This window comes from Amyelois transitella, chromosome 20 (genome assembly GCF_032362555.1).
Source record: "Amyelois transitella isolate CPQ chromosome 20, ilAmyTran1.1, whole genome shotgun sequence".
Classification (NCBI taxonomy): domain Eukaryota; kingdom Metazoa; phylum Arthropoda; class Insecta; order Lepidoptera; family Pyralidae; genus Amyelois; species Amyelois transitella.
This window is the reverse complement of record NC_083523.1, coordinates 6,823,043-6,848,325: the sequence shown is the minus strand read 5'-3', so window position 1 is coordinate 6,848,325 and position 25,283 is coordinate 6,823,043. Positions and strand designations below refer to the sequence as shown.

The 25,283-nt window shown below is 41.9% G+C and overlaps 2 protein-coding genes across 2 annotated transcripts in view; one reads left to right on the top strand and one right to left on the bottom strand.

Moving 5' to 3' along the window:
* The window catches only part of LOC106131613 (HEAT repeat-containing protein 5B), a 31,841-nt gene extending 14,161 nt beyond the window's left edge, over positions 1-17,680 (top strand). The window contains exons 21-40 of the mRNA XM_060949866.1: positions 150-289; positions 2,359-2,497; positions 3,685-3,867; positions 4,258-4,373; positions 5,448-5,559; positions 6,339-6,520; positions 7,223-7,347; positions 9,369-9,489; positions 9,842-9,977; positions 10,450-10,602; positions 10,937-11,086; positions 11,366-11,464; positions 11,716-11,839; positions 12,207-12,358; positions 12,729-13,019; positions 13,505-13,714; positions 14,405-14,544; positions 14,947-15,157; positions 15,568-15,710; positions 16,352-17,680. Coding sequence (XP_060805849.1) covers positions 150-289; positions 2,359-2,497; positions 3,685-3,867; positions 4,258-4,373; positions 5,448-5,559; positions 6,339-6,520; positions 7,223-7,347; positions 9,369-9,489; positions 9,842-9,977; positions 10,450-10,602; positions 10,937-11,086; positions 11,366-11,464; positions 11,716-11,839; positions 12,207-12,358; positions 12,729-13,019; positions 13,505-13,714; positions 14,405-14,544; positions 14,947-15,157; positions 15,568-15,710; positions 16,352-16,528 — 3,104 coding nt within the window. The 3' untranslated portion in view covers positions 16,529-17,680. The remainder of the gene's footprint in view (positions 1-149; positions 290-2,358; positions 2,498-3,684; positions 3,868-4,257; positions 4,374-5,447; positions 5,560-6,338; positions 6,521-7,222; positions 7,348-9,368; positions 9,490-9,841; positions 9,978-10,449; positions 10,603-10,936; positions 11,087-11,365; positions 11,465-11,715; positions 11,840-12,206; positions 12,359-12,728; positions 13,020-13,504; positions 13,715-14,404; positions 14,545-14,946; positions 15,158-15,567; positions 15,711-16,351) is intronic.
* A 39-nt stretch (positions 17,681-17,719) lies between these two features.
* Positions 17,720-25,283, bottom strand: part of LOC106131611 (tRNA (adenine(58)-N(1))-methyltransferase catalytic subunit TRMT61A) — a 75,194-nt gene continuing 67,630 nt past the window's right edge. Inside the window, exons 6-7 of the mRNA XM_013330762.2 lie at positions 18,408-18,537; positions 17,720-17,852 (exon numbers count right to left, since the gene is read on the bottom strand). Of these exons, the coding sequence (XP_013186216.2) occupies positions 17,749-17,852; positions 18,408-18,537 (234 nt within the window). The 3' untranslated portion in view covers positions 17,720-17,748. The remainder of the gene's footprint in view (positions 17,853-18,407; positions 18,538-25,283) is intronic.

The following is a 25,283-nucleotide window of genomic DNA, read 5'->3' as shown; positions in this document are numbered from 1 at the left end:
TCGCTTTACAATCCTTCGCCACTCGTCGCGCATCGCTGCCTTTCTGGAGCATTCACAGAGAGGGTCACCTGTATTTATTGTCCCGTATATTTATTTACATATATACCTAGTACATACCTGTGAGTGATGTGTTGTGCTCTGTGCCGCAGCGGGCGCGGTGGCGCGGTTCGCGAGCGCGAGCGCGGCGCTGCGCGGCGGCGCGCGCGCGGACGCGGCGGGCTGCGTGCAGCAGCTGCAGATGTTCGCGCCGCGCCACGCCAGCCTGCCCGCGCTCGTGCCGCCGCTCTGTGTAAGCATGCCGACACACATACACACACACACGTCTCGATACCGCGCGCGCGGACGCGGCGGGCTGCGTGCAGCAGCTGCAGATGTTCGCGCCGCGCCACGCCAGCCTGCCCGCGCTCGTGCCGCCGCTCTGTGTAAGCATGCCGACACACATACACACACACACGTCTCGATACCGCGCGCGCGGACGCGGCGGGCTGCGTGCAGCAGCTGCAGATGTTCGCGCCGCGCCACGCCAGCCTGCCCGCGCTCGTGCCGCCGCTCTGTGTAAGCATGCCGACACACATACACACACACACGTCTCGATACCCCGGCGGGCTGCGTGCAGCAGCTGCAGATGTTCGCGCCGCGCCACGCCAGCCTGCCCGCGCTCGTGCCGCCGCTCTGTGTAAGCATGCCGACACACATACACACACACACGTCTCGATACCCCGGCGGGCTGCGTGCAGCAGCTGCAGATGTTCGCGCCGCGCCACGCCAGCCTGCCCGCGCTCGTGCCGCCGCTCTGTGTAAGCATGCCGACACACATACACACACACACGTCTCGATACCGCGCGCGCGGACGCGGCGGGCTGCGTGCAGCAGCTGCAGATGTTCGCGCCGCGCCACGCCAGCCTGCCCGCGCTCGTGCCGCCGCTCTGTGTAAGCATGCCGACACACATACACACACACACGTCTCGATACCCCGGCGGGCTGCGTGCAGCAGCTGCAGATGTTCGCGCCGCGCCACGCCAGCCTGCCCGCGCTCGTGCCGCCGCTCTGTGTAAGCATGCCGACACACATACACACACACACGTCTCGATACCCCGGCGGGCTGCGTGCAGCAGCTGCAGATGTTCGCGCCGCGCCACGCCAGCCTGCCCGCGCTCGTGCCGCCGCTCTGTGTAAGCATGCCGACACACATACACACACACACGTCTCGATACCGCGCGCGCGGACGCGGCGGGCTGCGTGCAGCAGCTGCAGATGTTCGCGCCGCGCCACGCCAGCCTGCCCGCGCTCGTGCCGCCGCTCTGTGTAAGCATGCCGACACACATACACACACACACGTCTCGATACCGCGCGCGCGGACGCGGCGGGCTGCGTGCAGCAGCTGCAGATGTTCGCGCCGCGCCACGCCAGCCTGCCCGCGCTCGTGCCGCCGCTCTGTGTAAGCATGCCGACACACATACACACACACACGTCTCGATACCGCGCGCGCGGACGCGGCGGGCTGCGTGCAGCAGCTGCAGATGTTCGCGCCGCGCCACGCCAGCCTGCCCGCGCTCGTGCCGCCGCTCTGTGTAAGCATGCCGACACACATACACACACACACGTCTCGATACCGCGCGCGCGGACGCGGCGGGCTGCGTGCAGCAGCTGCAGATGTTCGCGCCGCGCCACGCCAGCCTGCCCGCGCTCGTGCCGCCGCTCTGTGTAAGCATGCCGACACACACACACACACGTAGGGACACACACACGCGTACACACGTGAAAGTAGACAATATATGACTTACCATTACATAAACCTACCTTACCATTGCATAAATCTCGAATTTACTTTGGGGCTAGCTCAATCTGTAACATTTGTCCCATATACATATATACGTACATACATATGATGACGTCTATATCCCTAGCGGGGTAGACAGAGCCATCAGTCTTGAAAAGATTGATAGACCACGCTCAGCTGTTTGGCTTAGTGATAGAATTGAGATTCAAATAGTGACAGGTTGCTAGCCCATCACCTAAAAGAGGAATCCCAAGTTTTCCCTTAGTCGCCTTTTACGACATCCGTGAGAAAAGGATGGAATGGTCCTCTTCTTTTTTGTAATGGTGCCGGGTACCACACGGCCTTTAAATACGTACTCGTATATTGTTTATTTATTGATTTATTGATTGCATACTTGCGACGCGCCCCGGGCACTAATTCTCACGGAGGGTAGCATTTATTGATATAAACCTTCCTCACAAAACCGTCAAACATTTCAAACAGGAACATAATCCGTACACAACTTACCTAGATTATCACACACATACTACACAAACAGAGAAAATAATAGCATTTTTATTTACGGTTTTGCCTTCCAGCGTGATTTGTCCCACCCCGAGTTGGCCGTGCGCAGGGCGTCGTTGTGTTGTCTGCGGCAGCTGTCTCAGAAGGAGGCCGCTGAGGTCTGCAAGTACGCTTTGCTGGCGCAAGGCCATGTTCCTGCGAAGCCTTACTGTGGTAACGTACATTTGAATTACATACATACATACATACATAAAATCACACCTCTTTCCCGGAGGGGTAGGCAGAGACTACCTCTTTCCACTTGCCACGATCTCTGCATATTTCATTCGCTTCATCCACATTCATAACTCTCTTCATGCAAGCTCGGCGGTTTCGGGTACTATACATTTGAATTCTCTGTATATATCTTTCTCTTTCTCGCTTAGTTCATACGTGGTTGTTTTGGTAAAAGGAATATTGCTTTTGGGGCGCAAGACTATATTTCGGCAAACCTTGCGGTGGTTGTGTTCATTTCTCTATTTTAATTTTTGTTCTGCCTATTGTGTTAGTTCATTTGCAAGTTGTGTCAAAAAGAGGCCGCTGAGGTCTGCAAGTACGCTTTGCTGGCGCAAGACCATGTTCCTGCGACGCCTTACTGTGGTAACGTACATTTTAATTCTCTGTATATATCTTTCTCTTTCTCGCTTGATTTAAATGTGGTTATAAGTTATTTGTTCTGTCTATTGTGTTAGTTCATTTATAAGTTGTGTCAGAAAGAGGCCGCTGAGGTCTGCAAGTACGCTTTGCTGGCGCAAGACCATGTTCCTGCGAAGCCTTACTGTGGTAACGTACATTTTAATTCTCTATATATATCTTTCTCTTCCTCGCTTAAATTAAATGTGGTTATTTGGTAATGTCTTAAAAAGGTTTGAAGGAATATTGCTCATGGGGCGCAAGACTATATTTCGGCAAACCTTACGGTAGTTATCATTTGTCTATTTCTAATTTTGTTCCGTCTATTGTGTTAGTTGAGAGTTAGAGTTAAAAGGGATAATTTGAGCTTGCGTGCACCACCTTACGCCTCATCTTGCTTATCACCAAGCAGATTGAAATCAAACGCACTCAAACTATTATATATATAAATAAAAACAACTCCAGAGGCACGCAAAAGCAATGCAGTACTTTTTTTTGCGTTTTTTATCTGTGCCAACTTGTAATCATCTTACATCAAGGTCATTTATCAATCAATTTACATATATGAACATACATACGAAGGGGTAGGCAGAGACCAAATCTTTCCACTTGCCACGATCCCTGCATATTTCTTTCGCTTCATCCGGTTTCGGGTACTCTTGACCAGAATGTTTCCAAGAACATCTCCGATTCGATCATTCTAATTAACACTCTATATTCTTTTCCAGGTGTAGTGATAACCGATAGCGGTCTCCCCGGGGCTCTGTTCGCGCTACTCGACATTGAACGTGACCCACTATTGCTATCATACGCCCGCGACACGTTAACATGCTGCCTACTCGCGGCGGCCTCGTCGGCTAAACTGAAAGAATGGCTGTCACTATTGAAACGAGTGCTGACAATAAGACTTGGTATAATATTGTTTTTTAATTCCATTCCTAACTTTTATACATACATACATACATATAATCACGTCTATATCCCTTGCGGGGTAGACAGAACCAACACTCTTGAAAAGACTGACAGGCCACGTTCAGCTATTTGGCGTTAAGATAGAATTGAGATTCAAATAGTGACTAGTTGCTAACCCATCGTCTTAAAGAAGAATCCCAAGTTTATAAGCCCCTTAGTCGCCTTTTACGACATCCATGGGAGAGAGATGGAGTGGTCCTATTCTATTTTTCTTCTATTGGTGCCGGGAACCACACGGCGCTAACTTTTATGATGCGATTTCGCAAGGTCTTTTCTTGCTTGCTTTATGATGAGTCACGATTTGATGTTTTTTTAATTTTCCTTTGCAGAGGATAGTAATAATCCAGAGACGGATGAAAACGAAGGTGATGACGATCAGGCGGAGTTCCACGCGCAAACGGAACAGTCCACGCACCCCGCTGTGCAAGCTCGATGGCCTACGAGGGTGGGTACTTTTATCTATCATCTATTATCAATATAGGTATGTATAAAAAAGTGCCGTGTGGTTCCCGGCACCAATACAAAAAAAGAATAGGACACACCTTTCCCATGGATGTCGTAAAAGGCGACTAAGGGATAGGCTTACTAACTTGGGATTCTTTTTTAGGCGACGGGCTAGCAACCTGTCACTATTTGAATCTCAACATACATACATACATATAGTCACGTCTATATCCCTTGCGGGGTAGACAGAGCCAATAGTCTTGAAAAGACTGAATGGCCACGTTCAGCTATTTGGCTTAATGATAGAATTGAGATTCAAATAGTGACAGGTTGCTAGCCCATCGCCTAAAAAGAATCCCAAGTTTGTAAGCCTATTCCTTAGTCGCCTTTTACGACATCCATGGGAAAGAGATGGAGTGGTCCTATTCTTTTTTGTATTGGTGCCGGGAACCACACGGCACATGAATTGAATCTCAATTGTATCATTAAGCCAAATAGCTGAACGAGGCTATTCAGTCTTTTCAAGACTGTTGGCTCTATCTACCCCGCAAGGGATATAGACGTGACCATATGTATGTATGTATGTATATATAAAAAAGGACTATGCCTGACCGCCGCGGGCGAGTTCTAGTTATAAATCTTCGTTAAAGGACATTTTCTAAAATATATTTTTTAATTAAACAGTCCATGATCAGGCGAAGTTTACGTAGCAATAACTATGAAATATGTCAAGTTAGTACGTATGCGTAGGTTGAATCGCAATTCCATTATAAAGAAAGCCATACATCTGAACGTGGCCTTTCAGTTTTTTCGAGATTGTTGGCTCCGTCTACCCCGTAAGGGATATAGACGACACTATATAGTACGATACTAAATCATTGTCAAATAAGTGGCCATTGTTCATTCAAATGACAAAAATTTCAGCAAAATCTCCTTGGATTAAGTGGAAGTATTTTGTTTAACTTCAAAGTCGTCTATGATTATGTAATGAAAGCTTAGATAAAGAGAGATATAAGTTTCATTCTGATTCTCTTTTGTAACGCTAACGTCTAATTTCTGTTATTTTTTGTGGTAGGTGTTTGCAATGGAGTGCATTCAGAAAATTATGAGCGCTTGCGAGGCGACCGGCGACCCGGCACATTTTGATCTCGTCAAAGCGAAGGAGAAACTGCAGATAGATCCGAATGGTAAAGTTTAGTTTTAGTTTTTTTTTATTAACATTCTATCATTTCTATCATTAAGCCAAATAGCTGAACGTGGCCATTTAGTCTTTTCAAGACTGTTGGCTCTGTCTACCCCGCAAGGGATATAGACGTGACCATATATATGTATGTATGTTTATTAACATAAATTATATAAAGTTTATGTAGTTTTGTAAAATGAAAAAAAAAAATCCGGTTATGAAAATTGTCACCAATGCTTAGGTCAACCACTTAAGCATTGGTTATTATAACATCAAAGAATGACCTAAAGAATTTTAAGTACGACTTGTCCATTTCGAGGCATGTCGACCGATGAATGGTGCAAATTGTCCGCTACATTGAAATTATCAAGTTAATTTGTGCAAAAAGCTTGTATATTGTTTAATATCTAAATCTGCTAAATCAATCTAATATCTGCTAAATCAATCTGTGTAATTTGTCACATATATATATATTATATATATATATATTTAATGTGTGTGGTCCGTGTGGTTCCCGGCACCAATACAAAAAAGAATAGGACCACTCCATCTCTTTCCCATGGATGTCGTAAAAGGCGACTAAGGGATAGGCTTACAAAATTGGGATTCTTTTTTTAGGCGATGGGCTAGCAACCTGTCACTATTTGAATCTCAATTCTATCATAAAGCCAAATAGCTGAACGTGGCCATTCAGTCTTTTCAAGACTGTTGGCTCTGTCTACCCCGCAAGGGATATAGACGTCACAATATGTATGTATTTTTAATATCTGATTGATTTTCCAGCGGACTACCTGTCAGTATACCTGTCAGACTTAGTCCGCATGGCGTTCGTGGCGGCGACGGGCGAGTCGGACGCGCTGCGGCTGTGCGGGCTGCGCTCGCTGCAGCAGCTCGTGCGCGTGTTCGCGCGCGCGCCCGAGCCGGACTTCCCGGGGCACCTGCTGCTGGAGCAGTACCAGGCGCAGGTCAGAGATATCTACTACGTAGTGCGGTGTATTTATTTAAACTTTGTTGTACAAAATACAAATGTAGGGTACAAATTGTGGACTTAATGCTTCTTTTCTTTTTTTTTTTTTTGACAAATTACACAGTTTGAGTTAGCCTCGAAGTAAGTTCGAGACTTGTGTTACGAGATACTAACTCAACGATACTATATTTTATAATAAATACTTAGACAGATAAATATCCAAGACCCAGACCAATCAGAGAAAGTTCGTTTCTCATCATGCCCTGGCCGGGATTCGAACCCGAGTCCTCCGGTGTCACAGACAAGCGTATTACCGCTGCGCCACAGAGGCCGTCACAGAGGCTCCACAGAGGCTTGAAGCATTATCTACCAGTCAATCATTGGGTCTACTTAGTATGTTATGCGTTCTATCTCGGCCATGTACCAATGACTATTTTCAAGGTTATGTACAGAGAAAACATCAGAAATCTGTACATTCAGGCAACTGGATGTGTAATCATGATCGATCTAAAACGGGTTAGGTTCTCCTGCAAAGGTAGTGGAGGTCAGACGGAAGTCGCTACTTCTAAAAACTTGGCTCACCCAAGCCAGGATCCATAGTCAAAGACATACTCCCGGCTCCGGGATGCAACTGGAACTAAAACCAGGAGGAAGAACAAGAGAGAGTACTGACGTGAAGTATAATACTGATGGAAAACAGGTGGGGGCGGCCGTCCGGCCGGCGTTCTCCGGAGACACGGCGTCGCACGTGACGGCGGCGGCGTGCGACGTGTGCTCGGCCTGGATCGGTTGCGGGGTCGCCAGGCACATGACCGACCTCCGCCGGTAACTATACGCTACATCACATTACAGTGCGACGTGTGCTCGGCCTGGATCGGCTGCGGGGTCGCCAGGCACATGACCGACCTCCGCCGGTAACTATACGCTACATCACATTACAGTGCGACGTGTGCTCGGCCTGGATCGGTTGCGGGGTCGCCAGGCACATGACCGACCTCCGCCGGTAACTATACGCTACATCACATTACAGTGCGACGTGTGCTCGGCCTGGATCGGCTGCGGGGTCGCCAGGCACATGACCGACCTCCGCCGGTAACTATACGCTACATCACATTACAGTGCGACGTGTGCTCGGCCTGGATCGGCTGCGGGGTCGCCAGGCACATGACCGACCTCCGCCGGTAACTATACGCTACATCACATTACAGTGCGACGTGTGCTCGGCCTGGATCGGCTGCGGGGTCGCCAGGCACATGACCGACCTCCGCCGGTAACTATACGCTACATCACATTACAGTGCGACGTGTGCTCGGCCTGGATCGGCTGCGGGGTCGCCAGGCACATGACCGACCTCCGCCGGTAACTATACGCTACATCACATTACAGTGCGACGTGTGCTCGGCCTGGATCGGTTGCGGGGTCGCCAGGCACATGACCGACCTCCGCCGGTAACTATACGCTACATCACATTACAGTGCGACGTGTGCTCGGCCTGGATCGGCTGCGGGGTCGCCAGGCACATGACCGACCTCCGCCGGTAACTATACGCTACATCACATTACAGTGCGACGTGTGCTCGGCCTGGATCGGCTGCGGGGTCGCCAGGCACATGACCGACCTCCGCCGGTAACTATACGCTACATCACATTACAGTGCGACGTGTGCTCGGCCTGGATCGGCTGCGGGGTCGCCAGGCACATGGCCGACCTCCGCCGGTAACTATACGCTACATCACATTACAGTGCGACGTGTGCTCGGCCTGGATCGGCTGCGGGGTCGCCAGGCACATGGCCGACCTCCGCCGGTAACTATACGCTACATCACATTACAGTGCGACGTGTGCTCGGCCTGGATCGGCTGCGGGGTCGCCAGGCACATGACCGACCTCCGCCGGTAACTATACGCTACATCACATTACAGTGCGACGTGTGCTCGGCCTGGATCGGCTGCGGGGTGGCCAGGCACATGACCGACCTCCGCCGGTAACTATACGCTACATCACATTACAGTGCGACGTGTGCTCGGCCTGGATCGGCTGCGGGGTCGCCAGGCACATGACCGACCTCCGCCGGTAACTATACGCTACATCACATTACAGTGCGACGTGTGCTCGGCCTGGATCGGCTGCGGGGTCGCCAGGCACATGGCCGACCTCCGCCGGTAACTATACGCTACATCACATTACAGTGCGACGTGTGCTCGGCCTGGATCGGCTGCGGGGTCGCCAGGCACATGGCCGACCTCCGCCGGTAACTATACGCTACATCACATTACAGTGCGACGTGTGCTCGGCCTGGATCGGCTGCGGGGTCGCCAGGCACATGGCCGACCTCCGCCGGTAACTATACGCTACATCACATTACAGTGCGACGTGTGCTCGGCCTGGATCGGCTGCGGGGTCGCCAGGCACATGGCCGACCTCCGCCGGTAACTATACGCCCATTATATATTTTATTTCAAGAACCGTCATCGGCCTAACGCGGGAATTTCACCGTTTTGTCGTTGAAATAGCAAATAGTGGAACTAAACGCTTCAATAGTCACTTTTTGGCTCGAGTAGCTAAGTGGAATGAACTGCCTGCGTCTATATTCCCAGACAACAAGTACTGCTGCCGAACATTTAAAGGTATAATGGTAATCTCTTGGATAGGCATGTTACATCTTCGTCTTCATCGTCAATTACCACCAGGTGAGATGGAAGACAAATGTCTTATCTGTTTACTTACTGTTTACTCTTTATCCTAAACTACGATTACGTACGGGCAACATTATCAAATCCATAATGGCAAAAATTGTTTATAGTTTGCTCGTTTTAAGGGAAGTTTTATATCAGTTCATTTATTCTAGGGTTCACCAATTGCTCGTGACCAGTTTAGACAAGTTAAACACCAAGGGCAACACCACGCTAATTTACAACGAGAGTATGGCAACACTAGAGAAGCTGTCTATTTTGAAAGCATGGGCTGAGGTAAGTCAATTATTATTCTGGCTTACACATTGTAATTTAAAAAAGTTTGAAATATTTTACACAAATGTTCCATCTGCTACAAAAAATCTCAACGTTGTTATTATGTATTGTATGTGTTTGCTATAACTTTTTCTTCTTTTCCTTTTGCAAGACATAAAAAAGGTCGCCCATCAACTGCTGAAGGCTTTATCAAAATCTTTAAATTTTTTATTAAGATTATTTTACTCAATATTTTTTATTCCAAATACAAATTCTTCACTTCTTTATTTATATGCCCTTGAAATAAAAAATTAAATGTCGGAACAGACGAAGCTATGTGAAGCTTGTCCATGTTTTCATTTATTGTTTTCAGGTGTACATAGTAGCGATGGTAAGCAACGGCAGTGCGCCAGGAAGTTACGTCAAGCAGCTAGACACGAAGCCGGTCAACAACCGCGCTGAGTTGGCCAAATGGCGGAACGCGATCTTGCAAAACTCTAACCATATAGGTAAATAATTAACTGTAGGTACACAGTATTGCAACATATGTAATTCCTTTGTAGGAATTTTTGGATCGTGACAGGATTTTGTTAGTGGAAATCGTGCGTTGGTATTGTAACAACGTTTTCATATAGTACCGCCTGCCATCCTATTTCGGTCTGCTAAACTGTGTGCGTGAACAATAAATGTGAGTCGGTACAAATTGGTTTGACTTTACATTCCTCGAAGCTATCGCCTCCTAACATAACTATAGAATATTGTAGTGCAGGCAGTTTTAATTTGTAAAATTATGTAACCTTTATGTACCGTACCATTAATAGATTTCTTTTCTAGTAAAACAATTCATGAATCAGTTCAGTTCGTGGATTCAAATTGCGTACTCTGATTGGCTCAACCGCTCAAATGTTTTCGCGCCATGCAAAAACAATATTTTTGCACCTATACATCGGTGTTACTAATAAAACTGTATATTTGCCTCAGATAATAATCAAGAGAGCGAGGGAGACAGCGAATACGGCGAGTTCGAGTCGAAGGGAGAGAGCTTGTTGAAACTCGTGGAGCCGGAACTGGAGAATTTGGGCGAAAACTGGATAGCTGCTCTGAAGGATCATGCTCTGCTAAGTTTACCGCCAGGTTGGTATCCAGTGCCACTAAATTTCTATGCCACAAATAAATATAATTCTTTGTTACTTAAAATGGATATAATTATTACGGCGAACTGAATCTATCGCGAAAGAGACGATATTATCCTTTAAAGTTTGTTTGTTTGTAATATCTTTATTGCAAAGAAATTTACACAGTAACGAGAAATAGTACTTCCAACATATATACATACATACAATTACGTCTACATCCCTCGCGGCTGGTTTAATGATAAACCACCCAATCACCAACAAATTTGTCATCGGCGTCCTAGCCAACGTTGCAGATACCGCTAATTCTATGTATATATATTTTGTTTGTTTAGAATTCTCATCGCAACTGCCGCACGGCGGCGGCGCGTTCTACTCTGCGGAGACGGCGGAAGCGTCTCGTGCGCACTACGCGCGCGCCTGGCCCGCGCTGCTGGCCGCCGCGGCGCTGCGCTACAGCGCGGCCGCGGGCGGCGCTGGCGCTGGTATGCACGGAACTTACCGCCGATTCTAACCGAATGAAAACTCAATTAAATAACGACCTTATTGCAAATACATTAAACTTAAAATCGAAAAACATTTTTGTGTTGATCTTGAAAATGTAATATTACTGTTTGGTGACATTCATCTTGCAAGTATGTTTTATTTCGGTATAAAACATTATGTAAGGTTATGTTTTTAGCTTTGGAAATTGTACTTATATCTAATATAGTATCGTTCTTCAGTGACACTCCATAATATTAACGTGTTAACTTTTGTTTCAGATAAAACTGAAACTAATGTCGACAATAAGTCGTCGAAGACTGAAAATGGAAACTGTGAATTCTTTGAACCTGTCGACGAAAGATTTCATTTATTATTCGGTAAGAAGTCGATTTTAATATACCTGATCTAGAATAACTTTAATCATATCTTTTAAGCCGTCCTTCTCTATACATGTATTTTTTTATAGTTATGCCCAGTATAATAAGTCAAAATAATTAAAAGTGAACTAAGCGCTGCTCACTTCTAATATTTTTTTGTTTTACTTCACGAAGCGCGGTTACATATGATTTTTTGATATATATTTTATATTAACAAGTCAATATGTTTATAACAATGTGCTATTTTGTAGGTATATGCATGGAAGCCCTTTGCGCCCAGCGGGATATGAGTGTAGAGAATACGATTACTGTATTGATGGCTCTCGTGACCCTACTGGATGCGCCTGAGAACAGAGCTAGGTTGATGAAAGACAGGTGAGAAACAGACGTACAATTAGTGTGAAATAAAAATTGTGTTTTTGAGCTACTACACTACACTAAAATTGGTCACTACATTAGTGGTTATTCCAAAAATTAGCGAAAGAAGAAAGTTAAGTCATATGCCTTATTAATGATTAGCTGATGTCACTGATGAGGTTTTCGGACGTGCCTGAGAATAGTGCCAGGTTGATGAAGAAAAGGTGAGAAACACACAGATAACACTAACATAAGTGGTGATAATAGAATTGTGGTAGTTTAAAGAAATCAAATGTCTTGTTTATTCAGAACAACAAGTGTTTTTATTCACTAATCCGATAATTAGTTAAAATTTTCATATTACATATATCGGTTTTGTTTCTAGATCATTAGCAATCGAACTATGCCAGATTATTCATCGCACCGGGCTAACTCAGGAAAGCATTGAAGCTCTGCTTCTAGCCGCCGACGTGTTGAGACTCATCATAGATGGCGCTAGGGAGCAACTGCATGCCAATATGCAGGCTAAGATCAAAGGTAAGAAGAAATCATGAAGTGTGTGTGTTAAATATATATAAATCCCCTATCACAGTATTTCCAATTTAATTTGGCAGAACCTGATGTCAATAGCTGGACTAATCTGATCTGATAATGTTTTATGTAGTGAAAGGCCTGACGCCAACTCACTTAAGATCTTATTGGAATTAAAATGTATTGATCAAATTTTTGTTTTAACTTGGATGATGATTGGAAAAAATGGACTGCTAAACTTTAAAACAGAAAATACAACAAAGAAATTTTTCTTCAAACAAATTCTCTTGAGTCGTACTTTTCGATCGGTATTGTAGTGTCAGAGATCGTTTAGTATTATGCCGTAAAGTCGATCGAGCGTGTTATTCTTCCACAGAACTAGCGCCCACCGAAGCCGAAGACAACACCACAGTTCCCCAGTCAGTCCTCGAAGTCGTCCACACTCTAGGAGAAGGCGGCCCCACCGGAGACCTTCCCCCGGGGAAGTCTCTAGTGTTCGCGGCGTTAGAGCTGTCTGTCTGTCTGTTGGTACGGCGATTACCGCAACTGAAGCCTATGAAGGCGCCTGGAGTAATTGGAGCGAGGAGTTTTGCTCATCATGGAGACACGTTGCTGATAAAGGCACTGTCTGCTATGGGAGAGCTGCCTTCTCTCACTAGTCCTCATGGTAAGTTATCATTAATTGTGCTCACAGTTGCATCCTTTCCAGTGTCGATTCAGAGTCCAGGGTCTGCTCTAGAATTCTAGATGATATGACGAAGTCACTGGTTTTTAAGGATATCCATTGTCTACTGTCAAAGACTTCCTGAAGGCAAAATGTAGGACATTTGATCAAACAAAAATTGAAAAATGTTTTTACTATGTTTTTATATGTGCACACATATAATACCAGTACATCAGATAACCGGCTACTCCATTAGCTCAGTCTAGAATTAAAATTTTTTCTAGATTCCGTTTTATATTAAAATAAAAAAAAAGTTTATTTCAGGATTCAACACAATGTGTTAGTAGCACTATGTTAATAAAACATCTTAATCAAATTGTACAGAAAGTTTCGTTTAATATAAATTAAAAAAAGGTTATTTACGCCTTATATTAAATAATAAAGGTTAATTAAAATAAAATAACTACACACGATTTATATGGTTACAGGAGCTTTATCATTACTCCCAACACTACTATTCCTATCAACGGAGATCCTGCGGGAGAGCAAAGGCGACGGTCTTGTCGCCGAGGCGGGACTGTTGTTGCTGCAACAAGCTGTCGAGTGTCGGTCTGTGCGAGTGCTGGAAGATACTAGCGCGCAACACGCCAACTTGTTGCAAGCCACGCTCGCTAAGCTAGTGGAGAGAGTGAAAAGTGGTGAGTAATTTCAATTTTATTAAATAAAGTCACAAGAGTGTTTCGTTATTGCAACAAGATGTAGAAAACCGTGCTGTGCGAGAGCGGGAAGGAACTAGCGCGCAACACGTCAACTTGTTGCAAGTCACGCTCGCCAAAATAAAAGTGGGTAATTTCTTTCAGTAATTGAAAATAGATGCAACCGAAAGATGTTATATTTTCAATCAAAATAGGAGTTTATATAGGAGTTTGGTTGTCACAAAGTATATGTGCTTCAGTGATTGTAAAAAAAAAACGAGCCAAGTGCGAGCCGGACTGGCGCATGAAGGGTTCCGTACTATCAAAATTCAAAATTTTTATTCATTACTATAGGATACTTCATATCGCTTAATAATTGTCAAAACGTATGGTTTAACAACATTGGTTGACATCAAATAAATTACTTAAAACTAAGTTTACCGCCGCTTCCAAGGCGTCAGTGCAGAAGAAGCGGTAACAAACTGCACTGCAGCATTTTCTTTGTTACTTAAATATTTATCACATAGATACAGCCTGGTGACAGACAGTCGGCTTACTATAGGGTCCCATTTTTACCTTTTAATTACGGTAGGTACCCTAAAAATGGACATAACTTTGAGAATCAGACATTATCTGTTTCGGTTTTTTATCCTTTTGCATTGGTGATGTCCTCTTAAACTAACGTTATTACAGATGAACCCGATCAGCGTATAGAAGCGATAGTGGGCGCGCGAGCGATGGCGTCAGTGCTGAGTGTGGCGTCGCCCGCCGCCACACTACACTACCCGTGCATCAACCACTTCCGGCAGTGCCTCGACACGACTGACGATGAGGTATGACTTGTTATGTTATAGTTGACAGATTTGTTTATTTATTTTTATTTAAACTTTATGCACGTAAAATGTACAACAGGTGGACTGAATGTGACAAGGCATTGTCTGCTAGTCGAACCTTTCGAATAGATTAAAGAACTTATAATGTGAAAATGTCTGATTTTATATTTTTTGCTCTCCGATTGAATTTTTGGTAGACTGATTTGAAACTTTTTTGAATGCACCGAAAGTTTTACTAAATATTTATACTGACAATTTCTTTCGAACGCTCCAAATTATTATGGTACCATTATCAATTACAATCTCTTAAATCTCTTTGTATATTTTGGGAATTTCAAATTTTTTCAGCATTCTATGCCCAATAATACCAGATATCAAATATTTTTTACTACGAATTAACAGGTGTTCGCGACATGCTGCTCGGTTGTGCGTCAAGTGTGGCGCCGCGGCGCGCCCCCGCCGCTGGTGTCGGGCTGCGCGCGCGCGCTGGCCGCGAGACTTGTGGCACGCGCCGCGGCCGCAAGTTGCGCCAGAGACATGTCGCACGCCAGAGCCGCCATCGCTGCGTTGACTGCGTTGGACGACTTGGTTGATGCTGCGCCTGATGATGCTCGTAAGTAGTTTAAGTTTTACGTCACTGTGTAACTGTTTGTTTTTTAAATATACATGAAAAAGAAAGGAAATATGTCTGACAAACATGAAATGGATTAAAATGGATATTTATGATAGTGAAAGGTTATTAGCCAATAGCCAATAGTAAAAAACAAATCTTCAAAAAATTTACAAATTTCACTAATAAAAAAAAAAGATTATTTAATCAGAACGATAATGTTTTCATGCTTATTAGCGGAGGAGAATTGTAAAGGTAAGAATAAAATTATTCTAAATTCATTAAGAACAACTTGTTAACCCACTTTATAACGGAGGATTTTCTTAATTCGACCGTATGTTTTACCTCGTGCGATACCATTTGGATATAAGAAAAACGGGAATCAAAGCCATAATACTGCAAATTTCCCTCAGGTATCCAACTGCTATGGCTGTTGGTGCCCATAGTGATCTCGTACCTGCGCCCGAACGAGCCGCAGCGCGCGGCGCCGCACGTGCGCGCGCTGCACGAGTTCGCGCTGCACTGGCTCACTAGAGTCGGGCCCAAGCACCCGCAGGTGACGTTTGTTCCAAATTCAAATTACAATATATGCTTAAGAGTATGATCGGTGTAAAATTGTGTGACGGGATAAAGAATAGCGTGTTCTGGGAATTTTGTGATGTGAATGAAGATTTAGTGACAGAAATAGAAAAGGGAATGATTAGATGGTATGGTCATGCCGAGAGGATGAATGAAAGCAGGTTGAGTAAGCAAATATACAAAGGGAGTTTGAAAGGGACTGTTAGAGTGGGAAAACCGAGACGAACGTTCAAATCAAATCGAACGTTCTAGCAAAAGGTCAGGTCAAGAGTACCCGAAATCGCCGAGCTTGCATGAAGAGAGTTATGAATGTGGCTGAAGCGAAAGAAGAATGCAGGGAGTGTGGCAAATGGAAAGATGTGGTCTCTGCCTCTGGAGGGGTCTCCGGGAAAAAAGTGTGATTTATGTATGTAAATACATAAAATCATAATTCCTTACGGGGTAAAGCCAAGTCCTGAAAAGAAAAAGGATTGAATTTTCAGGCTACTTTTTCGTTTGACAAAAAATTAAAAAAAAAAGTAAAATAAAAAAACTTACCCAAAACTTTTTATCAACCAATAATTTTATGACATAAAATTAATTAATTATTAAATCTTGAGTGTTTATTTAACCTTCCAGGAATTCAAAACAATGATGCAACAATCATCGGAGCTGCGCAACAAGCTGGAGAGCGCCGTCAAAGCGAGCCAGGCGAGCGCGCGGGCGGCGCGGCGAGCGCCACAGCGGCCCGCCTTCGAAGCCAAGCCCGCCAAACCCACTATACAATTGAAGACCGACTTCAGCGACTTTAGATAAACACTTCACACCACTCTGGAGCGATGCCCAGGGGCGCGGCAAAATGGCAGATGTCTGAAGTATTTCTCGCAAAATCCAATATATAAACTGAAAGCGGATTTAAGCGAATGACTTGAAAACTATAGATTAAGACTTTTTACTTATGTTTGTAAGTATAAATCATTGAATTTTATGTACAATGAAAGTGAACATTTACATGTATAAACAAAAAAAGTCAAATGCTACAAGAACTATTTTGATTTTGACAAAAAGAAAAATTTGACTGTCAGAAATTACAGAAAAATGCAGTTAATATACTATATTATTTAGGAAATTAAATCTTGTCTGTAATGGAATACAAGTCACGACAGACAACTATGAGTTTTAACTGGAGTTTAGTCATGGTTAGAATCATATTTAGTTTAACGTAAAATAGAGTTTATTTATATTCTGGTGATTAACCAAAAAATGTAATAATATAACTATGATTAAAAACTAATATGATAATTTTCATCATACAATAACGAAATATGTATAAAAGTAAAATTAAAATTTTATAGCACATATATGGTATATTTTATGAATTTCTGGTTACTAAAGAGACTATAACAAAAAGAGAGTATATTTATAACGTACAGTAAAGTGAATAGTTATGATTTGTATTGAACAGTATACGTGGTTTTACTAATTAAGATTAAATGAGGTCGATTTTTTTATTTTATATTAGTGAAGAAGTTTAAGAAAAATATATTTAAATTACGTGTGTATGCATTTTTTGAAGCTTTTAGTTATTATTTGGAATTATAGCTAGACATAACACTGCCTAATGCTTCCAAGTAAGTGACAAATTAATTCCAAAGTTTTATTCTTCATTAAGTATAAAAAATCCAGTTATTTTCCAGTAAACGAGGCATACAAAATTGTGACACAATTTGTATGGAACCTTAACCATTCTATAATTTATTTTAACATGACTGCGCTGCAAGCGATTAGAAATTCGTTATTTTCATATGACTATTTCGCATTATGATCTCAACAACTTGATTTAATAAGCGTTTACGTATTTTTTTTCAATCAATTTATTTGATAAAATCGGAACTGTATTTCTATTGCTTTCATTCATCGGAATATTATTTTTTAAGATTAAGTTTTAACTCTTATTTACCCATAAGTGTACGCTTTTATTTTATTAAATAAAAAAATATATACTTCATAAGCGTTTTATTGAAAAAACTAGTCAATTATGATATCCTAAGCGGTTCCACTTGCATGGCGGTCGCTTCACCATTCGAAGATTCAATTTCTTTACTACAAGTATCTTCTTGCTTCGTTTGATTTCTTTTAGCTGTAAAATTAAATTGTTATTTAATTTATTAAATTATAAGAATGTGACCATATCATGATCATGGCCTTCTATCCAGGTAGGACTTAACTGAAGATTATCGTGACTTATCATGGTCCGACTGGGGATCGAATCTAGAACCGTATGGCTATGAGGCACACTACAATTGCGTTATAGAGACTAAGTATATAGCTTTGCTTCGATGCCTGGATATAAATAAATAAAGATAAATAACATTACCGTAACGTGTGGTTCCCGGCACCAATACAAAAAGAATAGGACCTACCTCTACCGTGTGGTTTCCGGCACCAATACAAAAAAGAATAGGACCACTCCATCTCTTTCCCATGGATGTCGTAAAAGGCGACTAAGGGGTAGACTTACAAACTTGGGATTCTTTTTTTAGGCGATGGGCTAGCAACCTGTCACTATTTGAATCTCAATTCTATAATTAAGCCAAATAGCTGAACGTGGCAATTCAGTCTTTTCCAGACTGTTGGCTCTGTCTACCCCGCAAGGGATATAGACGTGACCATATGTATGTATGTATATATGTACCTCTAGCGAAGAGCGGTGGTAACGTGGCCACCGTGAGGTAGCCCGTGTGTCCAGGATTGCTCGTCGGATAAGTTCCCACTACGTAACTAGTTTCGCCGCTCGGCTTCTCCTCCACAGGGCTTTCGGAGCTCTGAAACAAGTAACAGGTCTATATTAACAATATTTACATAAATAGTAAAAAATAATTTCGTATATTTGAATATTTTCTGGCATTTCCATTTTATAAAGAGTGCAAGTATTTAACAAAATTACGCCAATTGCGATTTTAGACTTCGTAATCACTGGCGTATGTACAGGTTGCTTCCCTTCTTGGGAGGAGCCCGGGGTCTGCATACCGATCATTATCCATAGGGCTTCAACGTTGACAAAACTTAAATATCTTTCTAGTCTTACGGCTTAGCTTAAACTTAGAGAGATTACCAAAGCTGTAAGTGCGGAGTTGTGACGTCACGAAACACCGTTTCAACAATGACGTCATCATCAGGTGTGCACTGTGAGAAGCCTCCTGCCGAGCATCATCAGACAGCTATTAGACACCTGATGAACGTATACGTGCTCGATGGAAGGTACAGTATCGTCGCGAACAAAAGTGTTTTGTAATTTATTCATTTATTAAGCAATTAACTTGTTAGTGTTGGTTTTGTCAATGGCCGTGTCTCCAAATTGCGTTCTAGCAAAGTTAGTATTAGTTTTTTCTGATATTCCAAAGATATTAGATAACACAGATGCTTCAAATTTAAGATATTGTGAGCTCGTAACTGAGCAGGTAAAATTAAGAAAATAATATATTCTTACGAAATGGCATAAAAATATCGTTGTAGGTAAATTCGCATAAAGATTTTCATAATACAATCACAACACACCGTTACTTACCCGTGAAAACTTATATTACGAATGGGCTTACATATTTTGTCGCGCACTCGCAGATGTCAAACAACTAGGCCACTTAACAAATTATATACCACAAAAAAGCGATTGGAGCTCGTCAGGCGGCATATATAGAGCTACAGGACAAGGATTTTGCGACAGATGAATTTAAGACGTCCAGCCCTATCCTATTCGGGGAACCTGATCCTTGTTAATAATGCATGGGGTAAGTACAATAGATGCCATAGGTTTAACGTATTTACGAGGGCAGGAACTCAAATAAAAAAACAAGAAAATATGTCGTCACCGATTGTACATCGCGGGGTCAGGGCGTGAAGTGCGATTACTGCAATTACCACGATTACCGATTACGATTACCGATGCCACGGGGACGCGACGTCCTTACTGCGATCAAACATAACGCGAAATAGTGGCGATGTGCCAACGTGCATAATTACTGTTATCATTTGTTAACCTCCTTCGGAAAAGGCGAGTGTTGTTTTTGAGTTTTGATTACACTCATATGTTTTTTACTCTCCCTTCGTAACCTTGTTCATTCCTTATTGCATTATTAGCTATTCTGTGTTTTGTATGTTTTACTCTTATGGTGCAATAAAGAGTTTTATCTATCTATCTTCAAGACCATACATTTGTTAACTGATAATGAGCTTTTTACAGTAGGCTTCATGCCTGGCCTAAAGCGAAATTTGAGTATTTCTGAATCCTGACTGTTAGCGTATTAATTTCTAAACCGCTCTCAACCATACCGATAGCAAACAATTGTCTAGATTCTACACTTTGTCCAGCATATGACCCCAACCGTCAAATCGATCATGCTTCATAGTAAAAAGTACATAATCTTGTCAAAAGGAATAAATAAAGTTATGTAGGTCTCATCAGATAATATTCGTCTTCAAGGCTTGTTCGAAGTTCATCTTGCGGTTTACTAAATTGGTGTAATCTTGACGTCAAGGCAAAGAAAATATTACGAACAAGGTCCGATTAGCATTGAGTTAGCAAGATATGGGTAATAGAAGAACAAAATATGTTTTTCTTTTTTTATTATACCTATTAAAGGTTTTTGAAATTCCGCCTAAAATTCGGTGGTTTCATATATGTATTTTCAATAGAAGTGCCAAATATATTTTCTATATGGATTCATAACATACATTTTCTTACGAGAGTATAGTATAGTAAATAGTATGTGTATGTATTAATAGCTCTGTGCTAACTTGTCTAATAAAAGCTATAGAAATTATCATCAATATTTCTTAATAAATTTGACCTTTTTAAACAATTGTTGGATATAGGAACACGAATTAATGTGGTTCTAGAGGTTTTAAAGTCTCTTAGTTATATTACTTATAGTATCTTTTGATGATTTCCACTATTAACACGGTCTATTAGACTCAAATGTGTTGGTATAAGTTGATAACTAATGGGTTTGGTCAATGTGAGGATGACGAAATTATCACATGAGTCATGGGAATTGCAATAAGTACATTCTTTGTGGTTTAATTGTATGATTATAGAGACCCAAAATGAATAAAAAAGTAATTTCTTGGTAAAAGCTGCATAAAAATTCTAAGTACATTTTTTTATTATTACATGCTCTGCTAATTATCCTGTAGTCTACAGTATTAAGATAGAAGACTGAATACACTTTATTGCACATAAAATTATAACAATAGATTTATCCTAAGCTTATGTGTATGTCGCGTGGGTCATTGCATCTTACAATATGTATTTCTTTGTAGTAAACATTTAGCATAACTATAGCAACAGTCGGGTAAAATCAAAGCGGCGGCTAAATGAAAGGACAGATCGCGCCTTGTCATTATCACAGCGCCACCTAGGCAAATAATATATTCATACGTGAACCTAGCTAGCTAAATTGTGACAGTTTGTTATTATGCAGATGGCTTCCTATTGCGCACTCTCGCATAATATCTACCCTGGCTGCCTAATTCTTGAAACATCATAGAATTTAGGTGTATTAAATAAAGAAGAAATATTTGTTTGACCATCATTCCCGAAAACTACCGTTATTTTGCTTTTAATAATGGCGAGAAACGGGACTGCGATAGTTTTTCGCACGACAAAAATGGCGTCTCGTGTGACATGCTGCGGGGGCTGGCCCATGAGTTTCTTTTTCTTTTCTTCTTCTTCTTCTTCGTGACGTTAAAGAAGATTATAATTTATCTTTTATCTCAATCGACGTATTTCCGATAACTGTTAGCCTTAAAGCCTGGCCCAAATTAACCGATAGGTTTTTTTTTAAATACCGTTGTCTAAACGATTCAGTCTTTTTTATCGTTTTGTGTTCGTATACTAGTAAGTAAGTAGTTAGCGAATTACCCATCGGGCCTTCAGCCCTTCAGCCCCATTCTAAATAACTAAGTCAGACAACTTAATTAAAAATGTATAGTAAGCTATCTCCAGTGGTCTAGTTTTTTACTATTTCGTCGTTGGTTTGAATCTTTTAAGAAAAGTATTATACTACTTTCTGAATATGTTGATTTACATTGCCTATTCACAAATAACAACCAAAACTAGCGGACGGCTCCACCGGCGTATAACGAAAAGTCCCGTTAATTTCTCGCGAGAACTTAGGGAAATCCTCTTTTAGTGCATCCAGAACACATAACAAACATACATCTCAAAAATTTCAAGTTTCTAGACCCAGCAGTTTGGGCTGTGTTGTCTGTCAGTCACTCAGTAACAGTAGAGTTTTATTAATGTAGATTACACAACAAATAATTTAACACTCAATACAATTAATGAGGAAGCCATTTTGACCACCGACACATCGATCAAAGCAAATAGTGCTTAACTTGCGTAATCGAGCCGACTCGTGTTTTTACACGCATAATGTATCGATTATATCTGTTAACGTCAATCGGATTGCTTGGGAATCGATTAGAATTGATGGTGTTGATATCAATCTTTTTACGCCAGTTGAGTAATGAAATGGAAATAAATTGTACTGGAGACTGAAGTATTAATGTTAAGAAGAAAACCATTATGTCTTTTTCTTTTTCTCCTTCTTGTTGAATTCTAAATGTTGTGCAAATTATTAGCAAATTGTTCTTCCTCCAACTCACTAGAAGGTTGATTTGGCTTCGGTGTAGTCGAAAAAAGTCCTACAAATGTGGCTGGAGAAATTCCTTGATCAGGCCCCAGGCTATTCTGCCTAAAAAGAATAATCTCTTTCACCTAGCCTGAAATAACCCTATTAACTTGTTTTACACCATGTAAAGTCAGTCTTAGTAAGACTTTTGCAGGCTACTATTTATCCATAAGAATTTAACAAGCAGATCGGACTTGGTAAGTAGATGCATACCCCGGGCTCCTCTCCAGAGTGGTGCGGATGCGACCGGGACTAAAAGCCGATATACCTACATAAAAGACATATGATGCCGACAGGAAAAAGAATATACTTGCTGTTAGGGAGATGGTCTCCATACGGTTTATCAATCGTAAATGAGCAACAAAATAAAAGATTCTATGAACCATTTCAAATTAAAACTAATGAATTAAACAGACACAAAAAGTATTTAATGTCAGTAGGCAAAAATGTGACATTATTACTAGAGTTGTAAATTTAATTGTGGTCTATTAAATGCCATGCATTGTTCCATTGCTGTACCTCCCAGGGCCAACCCGGGACTCCTATAAAACCAACCAACAGAGCTATAAATTCGCCATAAAAAGGTATACATACGAAGAAACGCGCTTACCGAACACTAGCCGCAATTTAACAGGGCCGGACTAAGTTAAAGGTCCACGGGTCTTTTCTGAGTAACGTTAGTTAAAATGGTAATCGAGGTTCTTCTGGTGAGAGAAAATATAGTAAGAATAAAGCTGCACTCAGGTATTATGCTGGACGACTAATCATGATCAAAGAGGGGTTAAGTTTTCGTGCAGGGTTGCTGAAGGCAGGCAGTAATAGCTCCGAATTGCAGGGTTTACCTACTCCAGGTTCGTCTTAACTTAAAGCTCCTGTCCTTGAAGAGGTAGCAACCGAGACAAATGACAGGTGAGTCATTATAGGTACTTATATTTAAATTGTATCTTAAGTTGCGGACCCTGAATGAACAATCCAGCCCTGAGCACATTAATAAACGTTAAAACATTTAAGATAGAATAAATTAACGTTCCAATAGATTACTCCTACCTACAACAGCAAGCATTAAATAGATAAGTTTTTATAACACCAAAATAAACTAGACGGCCATAATATTCCGATTAAACTAACTTAAGACTCAGATTATAACATAAAACCTCCGAGCTGTCAACACAGAATTTAACCTCCGCGGTGGATGACACAAAAAAAGAAAATAAAAAAGGGAATTAAAAATGGAATAGAAAAAAATGGTGGCGAGCAAAGAGGCGCATTAAGAATGGAGATAAAGAGACGGGCAGGCACTCAGCGCGGTCGACTTTATTATTTATTGACACTTAAAATAATTACCCACTGACCGGTTGGCCCGTGCCGAAATCTGGTGTCGAAGACCTTACAAACTCTTTAAAAACAAATGATGGATATTGATATAATTATGTATATATGTACTAAGATAAATTTGGTGTTTTTTTTTTGTCCAGAATATAAAGAACCACCTGAACCAATGGTAGAATGAGTTTAGCTACTTGCTGTTGTGGTAAGAGAAAAATTGTGAGGAAACCTGCACTTTCAAGCAGTTAGATGTGTAACCATGATACTCGTACAATATGGGGTAGGTTCCCTTGCAATGATGCCAGAGGTCAGACGGGAGTCGATTCGTGTAGAAAGCCTGATTAATCCAGAATCATCAAGGTCGTAACCGCGACTAGCGCTAAGAGAAAAAAGATTGAATTACATCGTATGAATCAACCACGATAAAGATTGATTACATTGAAATGTGATTTTAAATGGACATTATTAAAAAAAACTAACAAACAAAACCATTACGAAATTCCACCACAAGTTTTGAAGTGTAAAATAAATTCCCGCGAGATATTCAGCAATGAATCAGCGTTCCCCAAAAACAAACCTCCGCTCCGGTGTGCCGGCAATACAAAACATTTATCAGCTGAGCATGTATCCTGTCGCCGCGACTGTCAATAAAAGATAACCGGATATAGACATATACCCCTGCTTCTCGACATGGAAAACAAAAGTTATGTACGATGGTACAGAAGTAAAGTTGTTATTCACGACGATTTTTTTATTAAACAACTGTTAACACAGATTGAGCTAGCACTAACACTATATTAATAAATACGGGACAGATATACAGATTGAGTTAGCCTCAAAGTAAGTTCGAGACTTGTGTTACGACATACTAACTCAACGATACCATACTATATTTTATTATCATTTCTAATATAGATAATCATCCAAAACCTAGGACAATCAGATTCGATTCTCATAATGTCTTAATCGGGATAAGAACTCGGGACCTCCTGTGTCACAGACAAGTGCACTACCATTGCACCACAGAGGCCGTTACATTAAAATCAAGGGCAATGAGAAAAGGTTCAACATCATTACCTAACCTAACGGATCCAACCCGGATCCTGTGATTTGGAGGCATTGAATTATCATAAACAGCAATTAAAACACAAGTGTTTTTTTTGCATTTATTGTTTTGACCGTGATACATTTCTGGAGAGTATTTGTAAACAGCTTTATTTATGTACCCTCAGTACTTCGCATCCCTCGGGATAAATGAGAAATAAAGGGCGAGATATCGTAAAAGCGTCAGTAGCAGCCCAAAACCATGTTCCTGATAACATTCACGAGGCGACACATGCTATTAAAATTTGAATATATAATAAATGGTCGTTGCATTGAAGAAAAATTGTTGGGAACTTGGACATGCCTTATTGACAAACATTGAATGGGTCGTTGGTATGAAACATTTGCAATATCACCCAGGAGATAAAGAAGAACCCTGTAAATAGCTATTCTTGGGAAAGAACGAACTGCAACTCCTGCAAGAGTTTCTATAAATCCCAAGTATCTTA